The sequence below is a fragment of the Brachycentrus maculatus genome, unplaced genomic scaffold (genome assembly GCF_059751285.1).
Source record: "Brachycentrus maculatus isolate JH-2025_06_01 unplaced genomic scaffold, ASM5975128v1 h1tg000808l, whole genome shotgun sequence".
Lineage (NCBI taxonomy): Eukaryota > Metazoa > Arthropoda > Insecta > Trichoptera > Brachycentridae > Brachycentrus > Brachycentrus maculatus.
Window position 1 is genome coordinate 176,577 of NW_028281536.1, and position 22,638 is coordinate 199,214.

The window sequence follows — 22,638 nt, forward strand, 5'->3', positions numbered from 1 at the left end:
ACCTAAGCCTATAGGATTTGTCTCTCCATAGAACGCTGTGCACATCTCAATTTACGTATGGTCCCCGCTGTCAAGATAATAGTTTTCAGACCATACGTAAGCACAGGGAGGATACATCGCTCACTCCTTTCAAGAACGTCATAAATCAAAAAAATAGATTTTTCAGGAGAACGTTTTTAAAGTTTAACAATATAATACAATGTATTAAAAATAAATATCAAGCCACTTATTGAACTTTTCACTGTGCAACAGATCGTTTTAGGTAAAACCTGAAGGTTTTTTATCCATTTCATAAATATTTAGGATATTTAAAAAATAATTAAACAATAACATTTCTTCAAAATACAAAAGCAACACTCTCTGCCCTGTAGCGGGTAAATATTAAGTTTTTATATATGCCGCTTTTGCTGGGATATAGTACATTTTCTCGGCATTCCAAAAACATGCACAACTGAAAATTGATGTTTTTTGATTTATGACGTTCTTGAAAGGAGTGAGCGACATGTTTCGAGTACTTGTCGTTTTAGATTAATGGGATATCCCGGGAATGTCCTAAAGAATAAGTATATTCTAATCAAACTTTTGCCTCAACTTTTATTGGTTTATCTGTGAATAAACTATGTATCATATAATATCACTACGAAGCCCCCCCTTGTAGTATTTTACGACAGTGGCGTTATATAAATTATCGATTATTTGATCAATTTAAAAATGATGGTTTATATCTCAAAGTACCAAAAACATCATAAATTCTTCACATATCGTTCATAAGCGTGTGGTTATAATAAATTGTTATTTTTTTACGGAAATCTTTTGAATTGAGCAATTGACTGGTTATATAGATAACCTCAAGTGTCACATTTACTCGGGTATTGCCGTAATTTAGGATTAAACATGTCATAAAATTACGGGTTTAGGAGCAATTCTGTCATTATTTGTGGTTCTAGAGATAAGTGCGGTATCTTATCTCAATAGCACAATTTTATATAAACAATAAACGTCCAGATAAATGAAAAATGTCGGCTTTGATTAATTGCTGAGGTATTAATTTCTCAAATTCTTTGTGTCCACTATTTTAGAGTTTTGTGTAGTAAAATTTATTTATTATAATATGTATTTAATAGCAAAGTTTATTGGTCTTAAAGTATTCTTCAATAAATCAGAAAGTATGTAGTAATAAATCATATAGAATCAATTGTGTCAGTCAGTTGTTAAACCATTTTTTATTAGATAATTGGAATGAGATTTGATATATCTACTGTTTTAAAGTTATTATTTATCATGAGATATCTGCCTCCATAGTGTAGTGGTTACCGCGTTTGGTTACCATGCTGGATATTCCGGGTTGAATTCCCAGGGGGGTCAAAGTATAAAAAGGTGTTTTCACTCCTATATTTATTTAACAATAATTTTATTTATTTATTTTTCCAAACATATAACATACATAAGTCATAAATATAATATTCCCGATGAGTAATTTCTATTTCTCATTTTGGGACATGGGATTAAGGTAAACAGGACTGGAACACAAAGTTACAAAAAAGATTTTTTTTAAAATAATAAAAACTAATGGTATATGCTGAAACTGCATCATCAGCATAAATCATAATGTTAATGATCTTAAAGCAGAAACCATTCCATAATATTTGTCTATTTTATTTTTTACATAATTCATTTAGGGGATTGTCGAACCTCGGGCGTGGTTGCTAAACGTATAACGCCCTTCATCAAATTATATCAATACGAATGTAATAATGACTGCTAGATTTTTCATCATATCTTTTTTCATTGGTAAAAGCATTCATTTCCTTCTAAGTGCCATTTAAAATTTGTCTTTATGGTAGATACTAATATGTACTTAGCTTTATTGTACATGTATCGTAGTATAATACTATAAATTATAACAATGAGTTGATAATGATTTAATAGATCTATAAAAACTCATGCAGTGTTTTGTAATGTTCTTATTTTTTACAACGCTGGAAATTCTTGGAAGCCATTTCACTTCAAAAGTATCACTCAATTACGTACAGTAAATAAATTACGTATACTCAAAATCTACTTATTTGAACAAGACAATAACAAGATAAAAAAGCAGGATCAAATTAAACAAAAGCAAGCATACAAATCCATAAGCATACATTTACAGTCGATCAAGGAAATTTAAATATTATTTATTTATTATCATATGTACATTATGTGAATGATTTTTTGTCACGATGTTGGTTTATTGGCTAAATTAATATGAAAAATAACAAGACTATCGATAAAATTCTTATTGAAATCTGTAGACCATTAAGGGAGATATTAAGGTTTATACTTTAGCTATTTGAATAAAACGAAAAAAGTGCGAAAAATTAGAAAAACATAAAAACATACTATATTTAAGACACTGTTTGCAATAAATTCCGCGTAGCTCCAAAAGTTCAGATTTCCAGAAAATATTGGTTGTAGTAAAAAGTTTGATTTTTATGAAGTGTATTTTTATCGAGGTGTTCGAGATGGGTGTTACGCATTTCATTAGAACTGCGCAACACATAAACTTCTCCATTCTCTAGGATCTAGAATTTAAGTATTTTAACTCTCTACAACCTGGCAATAATCGATTCTTTCCCTTTTAAAATATATTGATAAAATAATGATATATTTTTTAAGAGGATGCTCCTTAAATACTGCCTTCAACTTAGCCCAAGACCATACCGATGGAGGCAAATCAAATACTATGTTCCGGATAAAAAAAATATAAAGGAGACTGTGACGCTTAGAATAAACAGGACAAAGAAAAAATAATTCAATCAATCACCTATTTTATACTAAGTACTACACTTTAATCGTTTTTGCTTTTTTGATATTATAATATGTTTCTCGCTAATGAGCATAGCCTTCCTTGTAAAATGTTGCATTATAAAGTTTAATGATTTCTGCTGTTTATTTAGCGATGATGTTCTTTATTTGTGATCAACATTCCGCAGTTCAGTCCCGGGTGTCGGCACAGGCCACTTTTCAGAAATCTGAAGTATGTTTGTAAATTATAAGCAGCTATGCAAATAAATTAGGCAATTTACGTGCCGCTGTAAAAACACGGTTTTTGAATATCAATTCATGTTTGATTAACATAATTTACTTTTGCAATGTGATTAGAGGTTAACCTAAGGCAAATTTAAATTCTGCTTTTCGATTTTAGTGTATAATAAATAAATGTTTTTTTTTTTATTACATTATAAAATTTACACCGAGTTTTTTTGTAATCGAGATCGCTTCAATGGCAATAAGAATATGTTTTTTATTAAGACATTCTTCAATTACTTATGTTATAATAAATATTGGTTTATGTTCAGATGATTTTTGTCTTTTTCAAGAAAGGTACAATAGAATTTTAGTATTAAATAATATTTAATCAGCAAAATCTCATGGTCGTTTCACTGAAGGAATGAATAGTATTAAAAAATAACTTATAAGCATCACATAATTAAATGTTAGATACAAAAACACATTTATAAACTTAAGTCAAATATTGATATGTACTGAAGTTTATATTTTGTGTCAAAATATGTATTGATATGTTGTAATTTTATAAAAAAATATATATTTGAATAAATTCTAGTAAAACACCAAGGAATGGTACTATAGCAGATGTAAAAAAATATTTTTAGTATTTTACCTTACTAAGCAATCACAGTGTATCGATTTTTTGTTAAAAATTCCTCTATCATTTTCAGTAGTTTTTTTTTGCGCTACCAATGTAAAGAGAATTTAGAGATTTTTCCTAATTGATCAAAGTGATTATTGGATTATGTTTTTATGTAAATTTCAAAAGCGTATTTATTAATTCAATGCTAAATTTGTACTTAAAAATGTTTGATTTATACGAAATGAGTGTTTTAATGATGTATTTACATATCTGATTCTTGACGAATTTTTTTAAGACAATTAAATTCCTTCAACTTTTTGTGAGAATTTTAATACACGAAATTTACGAAACGTATGTTACTTTGAAAGGCGACCGGCTTTTTTACTAGAAATTCGATCAATATTTATTTGTGCATTTAATTATTAAGCTATTAAGGGAACATACTAATGATATTCCACACTTGATTAAGCATAATATCTACTAATTGATGTCTTGGAAGAAACAATACAATACAATACAAAACAAATAGGTTTTTACGAATCATATGAATTATTATTTTATCAGTTGTTACAAATGAATACATTGATATTTGCTGAATAATCAATACGCTTTAATATGATTTTCATTGTTACCTGGGTGATTGAAGCAGCTCAAGTATATCAGAAAGACGAGGTAAAAATAAAATATGATTCTGTAGTTTAAAACGTCTCGAAAGATGAACTGATATACCAGAACGTGGCAGACGACAAGAATAAATAAATATTGATACAAAGTGATTTAAAACTAGCCTTTATTATTCAATGAAAATGAAAAACCACGAAGTAACATTTCAAGTATTGCTTATATTAAATTTTTACTATTATTTAATATTTCTAACGAGTATTTTTAAATACTATTTACATAATTTTATTTATCTATGTTTGATTAACGATTTTAAGGTGACTTTAAATTATCAATAACTTTTAAATGTTTTGTTACATATTTTATTTATATGATACCTATCAATAAATGGGTTTAGGCCTTAAAAATAATAAAAACCGTTTTGTTTTAAATAAAAAACGTGTTTATTTGTTCGAGGTGTTTATTTGCTTAGTGTGTTTTTATTGGGAAACTTATATTCTTGCGAGGTAGCTACCTACATATTTTGTGTAAATATTTTCATAAAAACCTAGCTCGAGACAAATTAGCAAGATTTCTGCGTCATAATTATCATGAAAGTTGTGAATAATTGTGCAATTTCGTGTTTAGCAAATATATGGTAATGGTGTCTTCCTTCCTATTGTGACAATTTTCATTTTCATATTACACATTGTACAGCTACAGTAAGATCTGGAGAATTAATTCGTACTTGGAAGTATGTATAATTGAAGTTTTTCGGTATTAGTCGCTTGTATATATAATCTAATAAATATCAAACACTTCTTAAAATATTATTCATTTTATTTGAGGAGTCTAATATACTAAATTACATTTTTAATTTAAGTATTACTTAGTAAATACCACTATTTCTTAAAATCTATTGTGATACATGTTTCGATGTATTTGAAATACCGTATACGGTGTTTGAAAATGATGCGGAATGCATCAAATGTTACAATAGATTTTAAGAAATACTAATATTTACTTTGTAAAACTTAAATTAAAATGCATAGATTTTACCACAAGGTGACTGTCAAATCAATTAATGAAAAAAAATTATAAACATTAGTTTGATTTACATTATAAACAAGATTTATTGATTGTATGTTTTTCTTGAGAATCAATTATTGTACCAAGCAGTGAGGTCGACATGATTCCGATGGACTTCCCTCTATTTGATTGAAATTGGACATGGCTATTCCCGAAAGTCATGCCTCGATTTGCGTCATCAATCTGTATTAAACGAAGCAACAATAGATATTTAACCATACGATTTGATTCGTGAGACAAATAATTAATATTTTTAAGTTTTACTTTGTAATGCTCGGGGTTTCTTCTTTTCTAAAACGATACCGACGTCATGCAGTACGTGAATTTTATGTCAATTCAAACAGGATCTATTTTATTCAATAAATTTAATAGAGACCTTTCCTGCGCATGCGCCTTATGTGTAATATCTTTTAAGCTTAGATATGTGGTTTTTGAAAACACGTCGCAGAAATAGTAGGATCAGGTTAGGAGTTGGGGGGTGAGTCGAGAAAACCGAGGAAGAATGGTTTTTTGTTACAGTGGCAGAAGTCATCTGTTGAACGGAACAGCAGCCAACGCATGACTAAACATTGATAACGACGGGCAGCGTGCTTCTTGACATCTGCTGTCACATAGTATTTTCGAATCTTCTTCTTCTTCTTCATGAGCCTTTTGTCCTCCACTGCTGGATATAAACCTCTTCCCCTTCTTTCCATTTCCTTCGATCGCTTGCTGCTTGCAACCAGTTTCTACCCCCCACAGCGACTATATCGTTGGACCATCTCTTTTGGGGTCTTCCGACACCTCTTTTGTTCTTCTAAGGTCTCCATCGTAAAATTTTAGGGTGATTGTAAATGTTTTTGATTGCGTTGCATAAATTTCCAATATTTTCAATACTCCCCAAGCGCTGTGAAATTAAACATATTTTAAATATGTAGTTTTTATTTTATTTCTCTCCCATTTAATCCCAATGAATCGTAGCACTGCACGGCCGGGTATTGGATAGTCTAGATATAAAATAATATGTAACTGGATTATCATGAAAAGTACTGAATTTTTATTTTATCCTAATAATGTAATTTTTTTTGTTTCAGTATTTATAATACCGCAAAGATGGGTGTTCGCTATCATGGGATTCTTGGCTATAGCCAACGCCTACACCATGAGAGTCTGTCTAAACTTGGCCATCACCGAAATGGTGTATAGAAACGATGTGAGTACCTGAATTTTAATTTTTAATTTTTATTTTTAATTAAATTTGCCATTGTTAAAATACCACTATTTCTTAAAATGTATTGTGACAGACGATAATGCGAGCAAGGAGAGTGATTTACTGATTGATGTTAGCAAATCCAAAAGTATCGTTTTTGAAAGAGATGAATTTAGATCTGGGTGTGAAATATTGGTAAACGTGAAAATTACGGAACAGGTTGATGATATTGTATACTTGAGAAGAATGTCTTCTAGGGATGGAAAGATTGATAAAGATATAGAGAGGAGAGTAAATCCTAGTAACAGAGTGAATGGTGGACTTAAATCAGTTATAGCAAATAAAAACCCGACTGCCAGTACATAACGGAGACCTGGTTCCAACCCTTATTTATGGAAGTGAGGCACTGAGCTAGTAAAAGAAGGATGAAAAAAAACTGAATGCAGTCAAATGCGATCCCTCAGATCTATGTGCGGCCAAACGATGTACGATAGATGTTTGAATTATGAAATAAGGAAGGAATGGAAAGCTGAGATAAGCATTATCGATACAATTAAGAAAGGTGTGTTGAGATAGTTTGGACACGTAGAACGAATGAGAGAGAAAAGAACGGTAAAACAAATTTATGGGCGAATGTAGTTGGAAAAAGGAGCAGAGGAAGACTGAGAAACACTTAGCACGATCAGGTATGTCAAATACTTGAAAGCGGTCAGGTCAGGAGTCAGAATAATCGGCGTGTATGTATGAGGAGATGCATGAATATGGAAGATGCGAATAATGTTTGCTCAGATAGAGTAGTGTGGCATTCTAATCTCTCTGCCTAGCCCTGCGAGAAACTGCGTGATGGTTAGTTAGTTACAATGTTTATAAAATAAAACAACTTTGTTTTAACCACTTTTTTTATTATTAGTACACTTTTACGTACCGGTTTCGACAAGAACCTTGTCATCATCAGGGTTTATCAAATTCTAAAACAGTAAAATTATTAACATACTCATAATTAATTACATTCCCTTACCAAAAACTTCCACACACTCCGTAAAAAATCCTACATGTTATTTTTATTTTGCGGCTTCATACTGTTTTTGGGTGATTCCATTTGTAGTTGTTTTTTGGAGTTGCTACGCAATGCAAACATAATATTTAGGATTTTTTACGGAGTGTGTGGAAGTTTTTGGTAAGGGAATGTAATTAATTATGAGTATTTTAATGATTTTAATGTAATAGAATTTAATAAACCCTGATGGCGACAAGGTTCTTGTTGAAACCGGTAGGTTAAAGTGTACTAATAATAAAAAAAGTGGTCAAAACAAAGTTGTTTATTTACATAATTTTATTAAGTTTATAAAAAGTGCCACAAAATATCTGCGAAAAACATTCAAGAAAAGTTACAATGTTATAAAAAACTAACTAACTAACCATCACGCCGCTTCCCCGCAGGGGTAGGCAGAGAGAATAGAGCGCCACACCACTCTGTCCTTGCAAACATTCTTCGCCTCTTCCACGTTCATGCATCTCCTCATACATACCCGCCGATTGTTACGACTCCTAACCTGACCACTTTCAAGTATTTGGCATACCTGATCGTGCCATGTTTTTCTCGGTCTTCCTCTGCTTCTTTTCCCGCTAACATTCGCCTCATAAATTTGTTTTACCGTTCTTTCCTCACTCATTCGTTCTACATGTCCAAACCATCTCAACACACCTTTCTTAATTTTAATTTCTTTCTTAATTTACTGTGTAATATCATACTCAAAAAATGCCGTAAGAAATGTCGGAGTTTTCCTCGCAACACCACGTTTTTTCGTGTATTTAAATATCACGCAGGTACAAAGCTATTGTATTAAATACATGATTCGTTGTGCGGTTAACATATCAATTCGTTTGCGGCGTTTACGTAATTCTGACACGTGACCATACAAAAGCGACTTGCTTTCAGAAAACCATTGTCGCATAATAGGAAACGTACACCGATAAAGGAAACAGTACCTTCTCGGATAACATTCACCCGGTTCATCCTTCAAGGATGGACTACTTTACTGTCGACTCGACGCAGACGTGCCATCATTATTTAAAAGAATTAGATCTTGAATGTGTCCAAAACTTGACGAAACAAAATACTGGAATTAACTGTTTATATCCAGTATTTTGTACCACTATATACATTGAATTGAACGAAAAGTTAATTCTGTTCAATATTTTGTTTAGTTAAATATTTTGGAATGAAATTAATCTAAATTTAAGTATTTCATTCAATTACTGTCGTTTGTGGAGATAAATCCTTTTTGTACATATTTGTGGCCAACGTCTTTTTATCCTAACATTGAAAAAAATCCTTACCGTTTGATAGTGTCCAAAAGTGCACCCAATGGTGCATAGGGTACTGCATCATAGTGACGCAGTATTATCTTGATCGTTACTTACACGATCATTCCTGTGCTTCAGGAACCAGTCCAGGGTTATATCTAAATACATATTAGAGTGTACAATCATTTATATTTATTTTCACTCCCCCCCTGGGATCGTACCCGGGACCTCCAGCACGGTAGCTAGCAACACGCTAACCATTACACCTAAGAGGCGGACAAGATTTATCTGTACAATAATTTACCGTTATTTGGATATTTATCTATCAACAGATATACCCTTTAGGAGAGGTTCTCCTATCTTATATTTAGTATACGGCAAGTATTTGGATTAGTATAAAAAATAACTGTCAAAGTGACGTTTTTCGAACGAATAGAAGCATGCAAGGGCAAGACGACTGTCCAAACTCAAAACACAGTAAGGGACATTTTTTGCAGTACGTTTTTTTGCATTTTTGGACTAAGTAGACTCTACTCAATCCAAAAATGCAAAAAAACGTACTACAAAAAAATGTCCCTTACTGTGTTTTAAGTTTGGACAGCCGAAGAGTAACAACGTTTTTTTCAAATTTCTACTTTTTATAAAGTTTCTGTAATCTCTACGAATCGGGTTGTATTAATATTGATTGTAAGCGCACGGGGTCCAAACTGATGTAAGGAGTGAGTATTTGGTTTATATGCTCGTTTCAAAGAACGCGAATGCCGCCAATAATATACATATAAAAAAAATTTGTTAAGAATATTTTACTGAGAAGGCTATGGTTGGTTGAATGAAGCTTGCCAATTTACATACTTTGTAGAGAAGGTATTCTCTCTTGAAATTTCAGGAATTTTATACAAATCAATTCTCAATAAATTATCATAAATTATTGTCATTTAATTTTTTTTTACTAAAATGTTAATAATATTAGTATATAACCACTCACCGGAATGTTTATGTCTACCGGTTTCGAGACGTACCCGTCTCTTCGTCGGGACAATCACTACCATAGCATGCAAACAATACTACCCTTCACTACCATAGCACTACATGTATTTACACACTTAAAAACACATGCGATTTTTTTTTCATTTTGTTTTAATTTTAAAACTATTTCACCTTTTATTTGAACAGCAACAATTAGTCAATATCAAAGACATACCACTTGGTGAATTTCGCAATAAAGCTGCATAACCTAAAATTATCCATAAAATCATTAAATAACGGAACTTAAAAAAAAATTGCAGTTAATACTTGGATATCAGAAATGCGTAGATACAAAAAAGGTCGTGTCATTCTGCCATTGCATCCACGAGTGCACTATTCAAGATAAAGTACAATAATACCTAACAAGGCCTAGATCTCAAGATTTTAAATCACAACGCGCTCGGCCGTGATGAAGGCTGGACGTGTATTCACGCTGATTTTTGTTTTAGAATATACATATATTGGAATTAGACTTTTTTAGAATTTATGTTGAAAAAATGTTTTTGTATATTTTTTAACTCCTTACCTTTCAATTCTTCAAAATCATGTATCTTTTTCGAAAAAAAAACTAATTCATTACAAAAACTTTTTTTTAAGAAAAATATCAATTACGTCAAATATTACCTGGGTTTAAGAGAAAATTAATTTGCCATTGGTCATATCGCTCACTCCTTTCAAGAACGTCATAAATAAAAAAAACTTGATTTTTCAGGAGAATGTTTTTAAAGTTTAAAAATATAATACAATGTATTAAAAATAAATAGTAAGCTACTTACTGAACTTTTTACTATGCAACAGATCTTTTCAAGTAAAACCTGAAGGTTTTTTCTCCATTTGAAAAATATTTAGGATATTTAAAAAAAATATTAAACAATACCTTTTCTTAAAAATGCAAAAACAACACTTTCTGCCCTGTAGCGGGTAAATATTAAGTTAAAAATATGCCGCTTTTGCTGGGATATAGTACATTTTCTGGGCATTCCGAAAACATGCACAACTAAAAATTGACGATTTTTTATTTATGAGGTTCTTGAAAGGAGTGAGTGATATATTGGGCCATAAAACCCTTGGCATAGGAAAACCCAGTGGGGATACTTAATTTTTATTAAAAATAATGTTATTTTTTGTAAGATTGAATATATAAAAAATAAATAAGTAAAAAATAAATAAAAAAGAGACTGTTTTGTTAATTCTGTGTTTATTTTTTTTAGACTGAAGATCCTGATATTATTTGTACCGATGAAGGATGCTGGAAGGGAGATGTAAGTATTAAATGAATTTTGTCGAAATTATTGAACGCTTTATATTCATCAATTTTTGTTGTTGTAAAATATTAAATAACGTTTTTACATAATTTTTCTGACCTCTCAACATAGATGAAGAAGAAATAATATGGAAGCCTGGGCATTCACAGGGCTCACGACCTTCATAGGCTAAGCCGTAGCCCTGTAAATGCCCAGACTTTATATTATTTCTCCTTCACCTACAAATATTAAGATGTCACAAGATAATGTCAACTCCTGATTGGAGATAATCAATTAGGGATCAACTTTATTAGTTTATTATGATCTATACACATCCACTTTCATTTTAAAGAGATATAAAATAAATAAACCATTAATCCTTGTCCATAATAGGCACTTTTCTAAGGCAATTAAAAAATATAAAAAATAAATAAAAATTTGGACATAATCCAGATTTGTGAACATGTATTTGGACACACAAAAAAAATTGGAGATAATCCAGATTTGTGAACATGTATTTGGACACCTCCGTAGTGTAGTGGTCAGCGCGTTGGCTGCCGTGCTGGAGTTCCCGGGTTCGATTCCCAGGGGGTCAAAATAAACATGGGTGATTTTTCACTCTCATATTTATTTAATATCACCCTGGACTGTTAGCGCAGGGTTGATCACCCTGCCTTCATGCAATTAACGATCAAGATAACACTGTGTCGCTACGATGAAGTGCCCTATGCACCATTGGGTGCGCATAATGGATATAAAAAAAAATGGACACACTCAAAATGTTGTGAATAATACTATTTGTGGTGTTTTCTTCCAGAGGGAATACTACATCTGGTCGGAAGAGACCCAAGGGATAATTCTGAGTTCCTTTTTCTACGGGTACATCGTGACCCATCTTCCTGGGGGTATTATCGCCGAGAAGTTCGGCGGGAAGTACTCCCTCGGTCTGGGCATCCTGTCTACAGCCGTCTTCACTCTCATTACGCCCGTCGTCATCCAGACGGGAGGATACAAGGCACTTATCGCGCTCAGGGTCCTGGAGGGACTCGGTGAGGTAAGAAAATGATATTTAAAATGTCTACATCTCGGGAAAGGTAACGAAGGAGACAATGGTGTGCGCATGTGAGGATAATGGAATCATCCAGACTCCCCCATATCCCCCCCATGGTAGACGACTCCCGGGCAGACCACCAAAGAGATGGGTCGATAACTGGGAATCGACATCGCAGGGAGGCTAATCCCTCTTAAATACAGGCCACAAGGCCTACAGCAAGATGATGAAAAAGAAGAAGATATCTCGGGGTTGGTTTCAATTTTATAGGTGTCCCAACTTGATATGAAATATCTGTCGTTCTTTTGTTATATGTAAAAATATTGAAGTCTGAGGATCTTAGGGCTTACGACCTGGCATTTGGCTGGCTTAGCGATCACAAAGTAATCGGGTGAGGCAAAAAAGATGAGAAGAATATACATATATTTCAAGATTGGTGGAATGAAATACATAATATTGTACTTTTGCCGTGAAAATAGACAGGTGAATTCGGTAAAGATAACTATAGTCGATTGCTCTTAAAACAGGCATTTTATTTAAAACAAACATAAATAATATATCAATATGATCCACAAAGTTAATGCTTTCAATATTTAAAAAAACATTTTTAAGGTCGCTGTTTTTTATGCTCTTTTTTATCTGGAGAATCTTATTCGGGTATAGTATTTTAAGCGAAACTACCTAACACCGTTACTAGTTCCAATCATCGAACAATTCTGTTATAACTGGTCATTAAATGCACATACTAACAACACTTATAATAAAACTAGACAGGAAAACAAGCAAGGAACAAACTTCTAATAGTAATAGACCAGAACAATAAAACACGTTTTGTCGAAACAAAAAAAAAACGATTAGAATTAGAGCGCCTTGCGTTTCTTGCACTTGTAGCATTGTGCCAATCGATTCTTAAATACCTACTGGCCTCGGAAATTATTTCATCTTATTATATTATTTATTATTTTACAATACTTTTTGACAATGACACAGATAAAAGTGTCTGTAAAGCGTGCCATCCTTATTGCATCAGTGATCGAGTTACATTGATAGAGTTAAAGTCAAAGAATTTTTTCAACAACTAGATCAGTGTTCCGCAAACTTTTTCTGTTCTACCAAATCAAGAAATTTTTGAGGTACACCAAAGAAAAAACAAAATGTTTTTGATTTTGTATTGATTTATTATAAAAATTACTAACATATTACGTTTAATGCGAAATGTGAGCCTGTTTAACTGAGCGTAGGAGATCAAAATTTGGAGCAATTGTTTATACGGATGTTATCTTAAAAAAACTAGACTTTTTTCCGCGGCACACCAACTAATCACCTCGTAATCATCACCAGTGTGCCGCGGCACACACTTTGTGGGACACTGAACTAGACCACCCGGGGGTCGACCGAATCGTATTGACTTTGACAATTTTAATTACATTTTTCATCTACGGAAGAGAAGCTTTTGTTTTTAGACTTTTTTTGTATAGGAGAGGTCATAAAACGCTACGTTTTATTTATATAATGGATCAAGGCTATTTTTTTTATTATTCCTTAATACCTACTTCGCGGTTTTACTAGACAAACTACGTTTTGTTGAATATTATCTGATATCGCTGATAGGCGTTTTTTGTGGTCGATAATAACAAACTAACCTTACTAATTAACGATCACGCCTCTTCCCAGCAAGGATAGGCAGAGAGAATAGAACGCCACACCACACTGTCTTTGCAAGCATTCTACGCCTCTTCCACATTCATGTATCTCCTCATACATGTCCGCCGATTATTTCGACTCCTAACCTAACCGCTTTCAAGTGTTTGACATGCCTGATCGTGACAAGTTTTTCTCGGTCTTCTACTGCTTCTTTTACCAACTATGTACAATCGCCTCATAAATTTGTTTTACCGTTCTTTCCCCACTCATTCGTTCTATATATCCAAACCATCTCAACACACCTTTATTTTATCTATAATGCTTATCTCATCCTTGCATTATTTCCTTATTTCATCATTCGAACATCTATCTCTCACATATGGTGGAGAATCATGGCTAGCCAAAAGATGTCTTCAGCTACGCGTTAAATTAATATCGGCAGAATTACATAGAGAAATGCACAGTTTGATCATATTATTTAATAGTAAAACTAAACAGTAAAGTCTTATCGCTATCTTTACTCGCCTTGCTAAGTACACGGACGAAAAAAAGCGCTGACACTGAGAAAATACAATAATTACATGCCATCATATAGCGTCGTAACCTCAAAGGTAATATGTGATATAATCTGATTATTTATTATTATATCATATATATGCAGATATGGAATAAATTGCAATAAATGCAAGAATGTCATTTTATATATCTAAAGTAGCTAAATTTAGAAATAAATGCAGACAAAATAAATTACGCGTAAATTAACAATCATGTTAGTACTTATGTCGTTCTGTCAAACGCTAAGCGCTTATAAGAAATTTTATCAATGTTCAAAATAGTTATTTCGTGACTTAAATATATGGTTTGTTAAATTTTATTTATTGTTTCGGCATTAACTTTTTGGTAAGACATGCTACAATGATTGAAGAAAACACTTGTTTTTATTACCACTTGAGTTTTATTATAGACTACATGTTTCAGAAGTTAAACTTCGATCATTCGGATCTGTATAATAACATATTTTAGGTCTGTTATTATACAGACCTGAATGATGGAAGTTTAACTTCTGAAACATGTTGTCTATAATAAAACTCAAGTGGTAAAAAACAAGTGTTTTCTGCAATCATTGTAAGTATGTTAAATTTGTGGAAAATTTAAACTATACTAAAAAAAATCAATAATGCCAAATTGTTCAAACAAACGTTTGGTTACCATTCTGACCCATCTATGCAATATAAACTTTTATTTATTTTTTTGTTTGAAACTATTATATATATATATATATATATATATAATATTTTTATTTTTATTTTTTAAAAAATGAATAAAAAGAGAAGTACCTATTTGCGTTTTTATTATTTTACAAAATTACTTCAATTCACTATCTCTGTGAGCCTAAGCGGCTCATTATTAGAAATAGGTATCAAATGGTGGTAGAGTGGGCTCGAACTGAGAAACTCTGACTTAAGAAGTCCACGACACTAACCATGGGACCACAACCCGACACAACTAATATTAATCAGTCTTGAAAAAGAAGCAGTTAGCTTCGAAACTGGTAGACATTATAATTAAGTTATAATAAAATATTTATTATTTATCAATAAGTGATTTAAAAACAAAGATATATTTTATTTTTAAAATGCAAAATCACAAGGTTATTGCTTAAATTTGATCTGCAAAAGAAACCTTAATCTTTGTACTGCAGATATTTGGCTCTTTGACTACTGCTCTATCTCATTAAATCGCCGTTTCTTGCCAACAGTTGTAACCTCGGGCTGCTGTATCCTACGCCTCAATACTCAAATCCTCACAAAGTCAACAAGAAACCGTTTATAATTCTTTTCTTTCCTTTTCTTTCCAGGGTACTACTTTCCCAGCTCTCAATGCTCTGCTGGCGCAGTGGGCTCCGTTGGAAGAGAGGGGTCGCATGGGCTCACTCGTGTTTGGCGGTGCCCAGATAGGAAACATAGCCGGCACTCTACTGTCCGGAGTGCTGATGAACAACGGCAGCTGGCCTTCCGTGTTCTACTTGTTTGGAGGAATCGGTCTTCTGTGGTTTGTTCTATGGGTACGTTGTCAATCATTATTATATTTTTTTTTAGGAAAACAACAGCTACATATACAAGACAGTGAACAAAACAATTAACACAAAGCCAATTAAAGATCTTCACAAATAGATACATGATGTATAAAAAATACATTCATTCGCAAACAAACACACTCAGACTCACATATCGCTCACTCCTTTCAAGAACGTCATAAATCAAAATTTGACAGTTTTCAGTTGTGCATATTTTCGAAATGCTAGGAAAATGTACTATGTCCCAGCAAAAGAGGCATATTTTTAATTTAATATTTACCCGCTACAGGGCAGAAAGTGTTGGTTTTTGCATTTTGAAGAAAGGGTATTGTTTAACTATTTTTTTAAAAATACTAAATATTTTTCAAACGGAGAAAAAACCTTCAGGTTTTACCTAAAAAGATCTGTTGCACAGTAAAAAGTTCAATAAGTGGCTTTATATTTATTTTTATACATTGTATTATATTTTTAAACTTTAAAAACGTTCTCCTGCAAAATCAAGTTTTTTGATTTATGACGTTCTTGAAAGGAGAGAGCGATATGCTCACATGGACACACTATACATATATACACACACGCATCCACACACACACACATTCACATACATATGCACAATTAACCATTATTCGGAGAGCAAGCGCCGCACACTAATGTGATTATTTTCGAGATTGCATTAAAATTTTAAAAAGTTCGCCATAAATACGAATTCTGTCTATAATTAGTTAAAATAACAGTAGGGTTATTTCTTAGTGGTATTACAGAAACATTAGAAGCGAGCTTAAAGAGTTTACTATATAAAGTATAAGTAAACTCAAAAAGTAAAAGTAAACTTAAAGTACGCTTAAAGTGTATACTGTATTGCAAAACCCTTTTCAGCTCATCCTACAGGGTTTCGCATGATGGACCGGAATGGTGAAGGATGTGCCATTTGTTGCTGTAGACCAATCCACAGGATTGAGACCATAGAGAGAGAATTATGTTTATGGACCAATTTTAAAAATTACGAAAAAACGAAAAAACGAGCAACCGTTATCATCTGATTCCTTATTGACAGTGTTAGTTTGTGTCGTATAATTTTGCTTACAAAAGTATTGATCGGGAATAAAAAAGAGGTTGATAATCAATAAAAATAAAAATGTAAATACATTTTACAACATTTTGAGTGTGTCCAAATATTTGTTCACAAATCTGGATTATCTTCAATTAGGAGTTATTTTTTACATTATTTAAAATTAATGTAAATACATTTTGACATCTTAACATACATAATGAAGAATACAGAAGTCTGGGTATTTACAGGGTTTTTGACCTGTTATTGGCTGGATAAGTGATCACGTTACACACGTGTAACATTTACCATTCTTCCAATGATTGACAACCACTCTACTCAAATTTTTCCACAAAACTTATTCTTACTCATATGTGTTGAGATGTCAAAATGTTAAAATAGCTCCTTAGTGGTGAACACACCCCAAAATGTTGAAATGAAGATTGTCAATGTTGGTTTATTTAAAATCTTGAATCGCCATGACTTTTTTCCCCTCGCTTTGAAATTTAAACATGACGCTGCATTTGAATATGCGCATATTTTTATATACACTGTGCCTTCAATTTGTAAATATGTATTTTTTTTCAGGTTATCCTCTGCTACAGTGATCCCAACTCTCACCCCTTTATTTCTGACAGCGAGAAGAAGTATTTGGAAGAGGCTCTTGGAGGTGGCAGACCAAAAGATATCAAGACTCCTTGGGTTGCAATTCTTACTTCTGTTCCACTGTGGGCTTTGATCGCTGCTCAGGTAAGAACATAAGATACTTCAGCAACTTTTCTGTAATCCCGATACTTGATATTTTGAAGTATTGATTTTGTTTTGAAAAGACCTTATTTTGTTTTTTACACAGTGGTAAACTTTTGTTTAAGTATCATGAAAAAAATATAAAAAAGACATTATTAACATACATTCATATGATGGCTAAAATATCATGAAAGCCATTCTTCTTCATCCTTGCTGTCACATCCTTGGAGGACCACTACTAGAATACGAGAAGGTGAAGCTCTTACCACTAAGACAGGTCGCGAGCTACATGACTCATTGTCTACATATAAGCCATATATTGAGCTATATATTAGGTCTTTTGTGACTTCACTCTCATCGCTTGAGAGTGAGGTTACAATAGACCTAATATGATCACTGTGACATAGGGGATGCAAGATTTCTTGACCTGTGAGGTCAAGAAATAAGATAAAAAAAGATTTAAAAAAAGTATGATTTTTTTTAAAAAACACTGCTTATAAACGATCCATATATATACACCAGTGGGTGCAGATAAGGGTAAGCAGAAGAAGAAGGTAATTCAAGCTTGTATTATACACATTGTCAGTGTATAAGTAACATAAGCTAGAATTAACATTTTCGGACGGGTGTTATTTGTGATTTGATAATTGTGTACATATAGTTTAGAACTTAATAAAGAGATTGGTACATAATATTTATATAAAAACATTAAATAACTCCTTCTTTTCTGACTTTGAAATGAGTCTGGCGCAGAAGGTAAAAATACCTTTCCCGCCCTTAAGCATCAATCGACCAAACGGGTAGAAATACCTTTCCAGTCCTTAAGTGTATACTGGTATACAATCCAAAGTTTCCTAGCCAACGAAGCTATTCTTCTTTTTCTACCCGCTGTTTCATTTCCTTTAGCAATTTCGATTAATTTTTTCATTATATTTTGTTCCAGATTGGTCACGATTGGGGGTACTTCACGATGGTCACAGACCTTCCCAAATACATGAGGGATGTCTTGAAATTTGATGTGCTGAAGACTGGAATCTGGGCCACCCTTCCATACATTGTCATGTGGTTCACTTCCATAGGATTCGGATGGATTTGCGATTTGTGCATCGACAAAAAGTGGCTGACCACCACCGTTGCGAGGAAGATTTTCACAACCATAGGTAATGTTTAGATTTCCTCGTTTCTAGTTTTAGGAGAATCTTGGGTAATTTTAATTTATAGCCAGTATTACTTCTATGTAAGAAATATGTTTATTAGGAGAGAGCCAAACATAGAAATCAGTTACGAACAGATTACTACTTAATTTAATCTCTGAAATAATACAGTATTTTCACTTTGAATATTGACATTTTACAAACCAAATTGGGCATTTAACAAAACAAATTGGACGTTATATTATATTTTATAAAAAAGACTGAATTTTTAAAAATGTATTCATATTAGTACTACATATATGGTCATGGTGTGAATAACTGCCCACATTTTTTATTCGTAAGCCTAGCAAGTGCGTTAGTCTTCAAGTTGGCATTTTATATGTACATATATTATATGTATATTTGATTGTTGCATTTATAAAAACAACTCAAGCGTGTCAATTTCATATAAGATTCAGACCTTGCATACAAATAGAAAGAGTCTTTGCTTAATAAAGCTTTCCCTATTCCAACATAGATGGCTGTTGTGAATTCCAAGTACTAGGTCACTAGTTTGATAATTTTTTTTAGAAGTTCCAAAAATTTTGTAATGTGGTTGTCAGTCATGGGTAAAATTGGTGAATTTTACATGTGTGTAAATGGATCACTTGACCAAGCCTATGACGGTCGTAACCCCTGTAAATTCCTAGACTTCCATATTTTTCTTTGTCTATGTTGAGATGTCAAAAATGATGATATCTATTATATTATAGAGACCCTGCTGGTCAGGTATGTGTGGATGAGTTGCATGGCACCATAGGCAGCATCAAATGGAAAATCAACTGTAATTTTTCCAGCGAACATGCATGCCGACTCTTTTATTTTATTTATTCAATTTATTAATTTATAAATTAACATACACATTGCAAACTCAAATTTAAATTGTATACATTAATAAAAATAGAAAATAAGCAAGAATACTATTGCTAAAGGTGTAGAAGAATCCCGCTTCGGAAAACTCCTTCAGACACATGGAACATATCAATGTCCAATGAGATATTGTTCAACATAGCGGTAGCTCTTCCTACAGCCATAACCATCGGCAGGTTGGTCCTGTGTATAGGAATGTGAAACAATCTATGTCGCCGCTGTCTTAGGTAACTATCGGGAACATACAGACCAATGTTCCGGATAATTTCAGGATTATCGATCATACCGCAAAACAATCGATAAAAATGTGTAATCAAATACTTAGGTAACTATCGGGAACATACAGACCAATGTTCCGGATAATTTCAGGATTATCGATCATACCGCAAAACAATCGATAAAAATGTGTAATCAAATACACATTCCTTTTAGTCTCTAAACTATTGTGCCAAGCATCATTTATCTTGCAATAATCGGGTTGTGACTTGCTGTACATCATTCATCAGTATATTTACGGCTTCGTCAATGATAAAAATCAGATGAATCCTTTCGATTCATTGATTGTCCCCATTAAACACAATGAACAATTAACAACTCAGAAAGGAACACAACAGAGTGACAGTTAAAATTTTATTACTGTATCATAATTGTTTTTTTTTGCTGTTATAAGAACATTGACTTACAATTGTTTTTATTTTATTATTTTATTAGAAGCAGCTTACTTGTTGCTTTTTACCAATGCCACACCTTCTTTTTATCTAGCACCGGATCATAGTTTTCAGTTAATAAGTGATTGTTTGTTATCCGTCAAATATTTGAAAAATTTGACATTGTAGTAATTTTAAACTAATATTTATATTATTCATTTAGTTATCTCGAGTTTGACATTTTGTGTATATATAACATTCATCTACTTAGTTAAAAACAAATAATATTATCTTAAAGTCTGTCAAACACTATTTGTTTACGGATTTTAAGCACTCAACTTACTCAAACTGAAACTAATCTTTACAATTTTGTCACCGTAATCTCAGATTGATGTTTAAACATGTTTTTGTTAATTTAACTTAAATATGTACGTTGCAAACAAATCACACTTCCACGTAATAATTAAAGACAGCCAATAACACAGCCATATTCATGTCTTTCATCAAAAATATGGCGAGCCATCATCTTAGCATACTCTGTGTGGAAAAGACACTTTACGTCACTCGAAATCTCATTGCTTTAACCCTTTAAGTGCCAGAAGATATTAGTAAGGCTGTTCCAGGTAGGCCGTAACATTTTAAGAAAAGTAAAATCTAACATAATTATATTTTGAGGATATTATTCAGACTTTAAAATCAGTTAAATATGTCATATCGCTCACTCCTTTCAAGAACAATCATAAATGTCATAAATCGTCAATTTTCAGTTGTGCATGTTTTCGGAATGCCCAGAAAATGTACTGTATTCCAGCAAAAGAGGCATATTTTTAGCTTAATATTTACCCACTAGAAGGCAGAAAATGTTGTTTTTGCATTTAAAGAAAAGGTATTGTTTAATTATTTTTTTAAATATGGTATATTAAATATTTTTCAAGTGGAGAAAAAACCTTCAGGTTTTACCTAAAAAGATCTGAGGCACAGTAAAAAGTTCAATAAGTGGCTTAATTTTTTGATTTTGAATACTTTGTGTTATATTTTTAAACTTTAAAAACATTCTTCTGAAAAATCTAGTTTTTTGATATATGACGTTCTTGAAAGGAGTGAGCGATATGTGCTCCACATTTTAAATTTAAATTAGTGCTTGGTATAGGAAGAAACAAGCACAAATATGAGTGCTAGTTTTGTATGGCCCGCCTAACTAGCACGACATTGGAGAGCGCGTTAACGCGCTTAAGGCAGAGGACCGGTTAAAGGACTCCCATATATATTAGTAGTGTCCAAATTACATGAGCTAGTACTAGTACGAGTATTCAACTCTGTTATCGCTGTTATTCTCATTTTTCCACCCATTTTTCTTTCTCCATTTTACTTTCTAAATAGCAGCAATGTCTTTTACCTTATTAAACTTGAGAAATTGATTTTTTTTAGCCTAAGTAGGAACACGATAAGCGGTGTTGTAAAGTCATAGCTAGATTTCACTCACTTAATTTTTTTTTGAAAATGGGTGTTGCATTTATTGTTTACCTTTCTTATGGTTTATAGATCATTCAGTAGAGGATCCGATACCTTGCGGGAAACCAGCTTGGCACAGCGTAGGTGTAAACTAAGCACCTTTGAGTTGGGTTTAGACTTTGATGTTCTCTGCGTTAATCTAACCTTGATGTTATGTGAAAGCACTAAAAATAAAGATTTCACTCATTTGGACATTGAGAAATTTAATAAAACCTTTGTACAAAACTTTATTAGCTGTGTCTGAATATTTTTTTGGTTAATTTCAGCTGCTATTGGACCTGGAATTTGCATTATTCTTGCATCGTACGCTGGGAACAACGAGATGGCCGTAGTGGCCTTGTTCACCCTCTCCATGGGCCTGATGGGGGCCTTCTTCCCCGGCATGAAGGTCAACGCTCTGGACCTCAGCAACAACTTCGCCGGAACCCTGATGGCCATCGTAAACGGACTCGGAGCTCTGTCTGGCATCATCACTCCATACCTCGTGGGAATCTTGACTCCCGACGTAAGCACTTTGAAATTGTTACTATTAGGGCTAAATAATGTTCTAATCTAAAAGTAATAAATAAATATAAATATATTTCAAAACTGCCAACGGAACTCTTTCATTACTAGTTTAGTCTCAGTTTTTGATCTGTAACTGAGACACCAGCCTTCGTAAGTGATGTACATTACTATTTTACCTTCATAAGTGACGTACATTACATTACCTTTATATGTAATTTTTATGCGTTTTTATTTTTTTAATTAAGCACGAACTATC

General features: G+C 32.6%; 1 protein-coding gene across 2 annotated transcripts in view; it reads left to right on the forward strand.

Annotated features, from left to right (window-relative positions):
* Positions 1-22,638, forward strand: part of LOC148300165 (dietary and metabolic glutamate transporter-like) — a 96,741-nt gene that overhangs the window by 72,081 nt on the left and 2,022 nt on the right. For both annotated transcript variants that reach the window (XM_088275151.1, XM_088275152.1), the window contains exons 2-8: positions 6,394-6,512; positions 11,054-11,104; positions 11,904-12,140; positions 15,640-15,846; positions 17,495-17,656; positions 18,597-18,813; positions 22,142-22,380. In XM_088275151.1, coding sequence (XP_088131277.1) covers positions 6,394-6,512; positions 11,054-11,104; positions 11,904-12,140; positions 15,640-15,846; positions 17,495-17,656; positions 18,597-18,813; positions 22,142-22,380 — 1,232 coding nt within the window. The remainder of the gene's footprint in view (positions 1-6,393; positions 6,513-11,053; positions 11,105-11,903; positions 12,141-15,639; positions 15,847-17,494; positions 17,657-18,596; positions 18,814-22,141; positions 22,381-22,638) is intronic.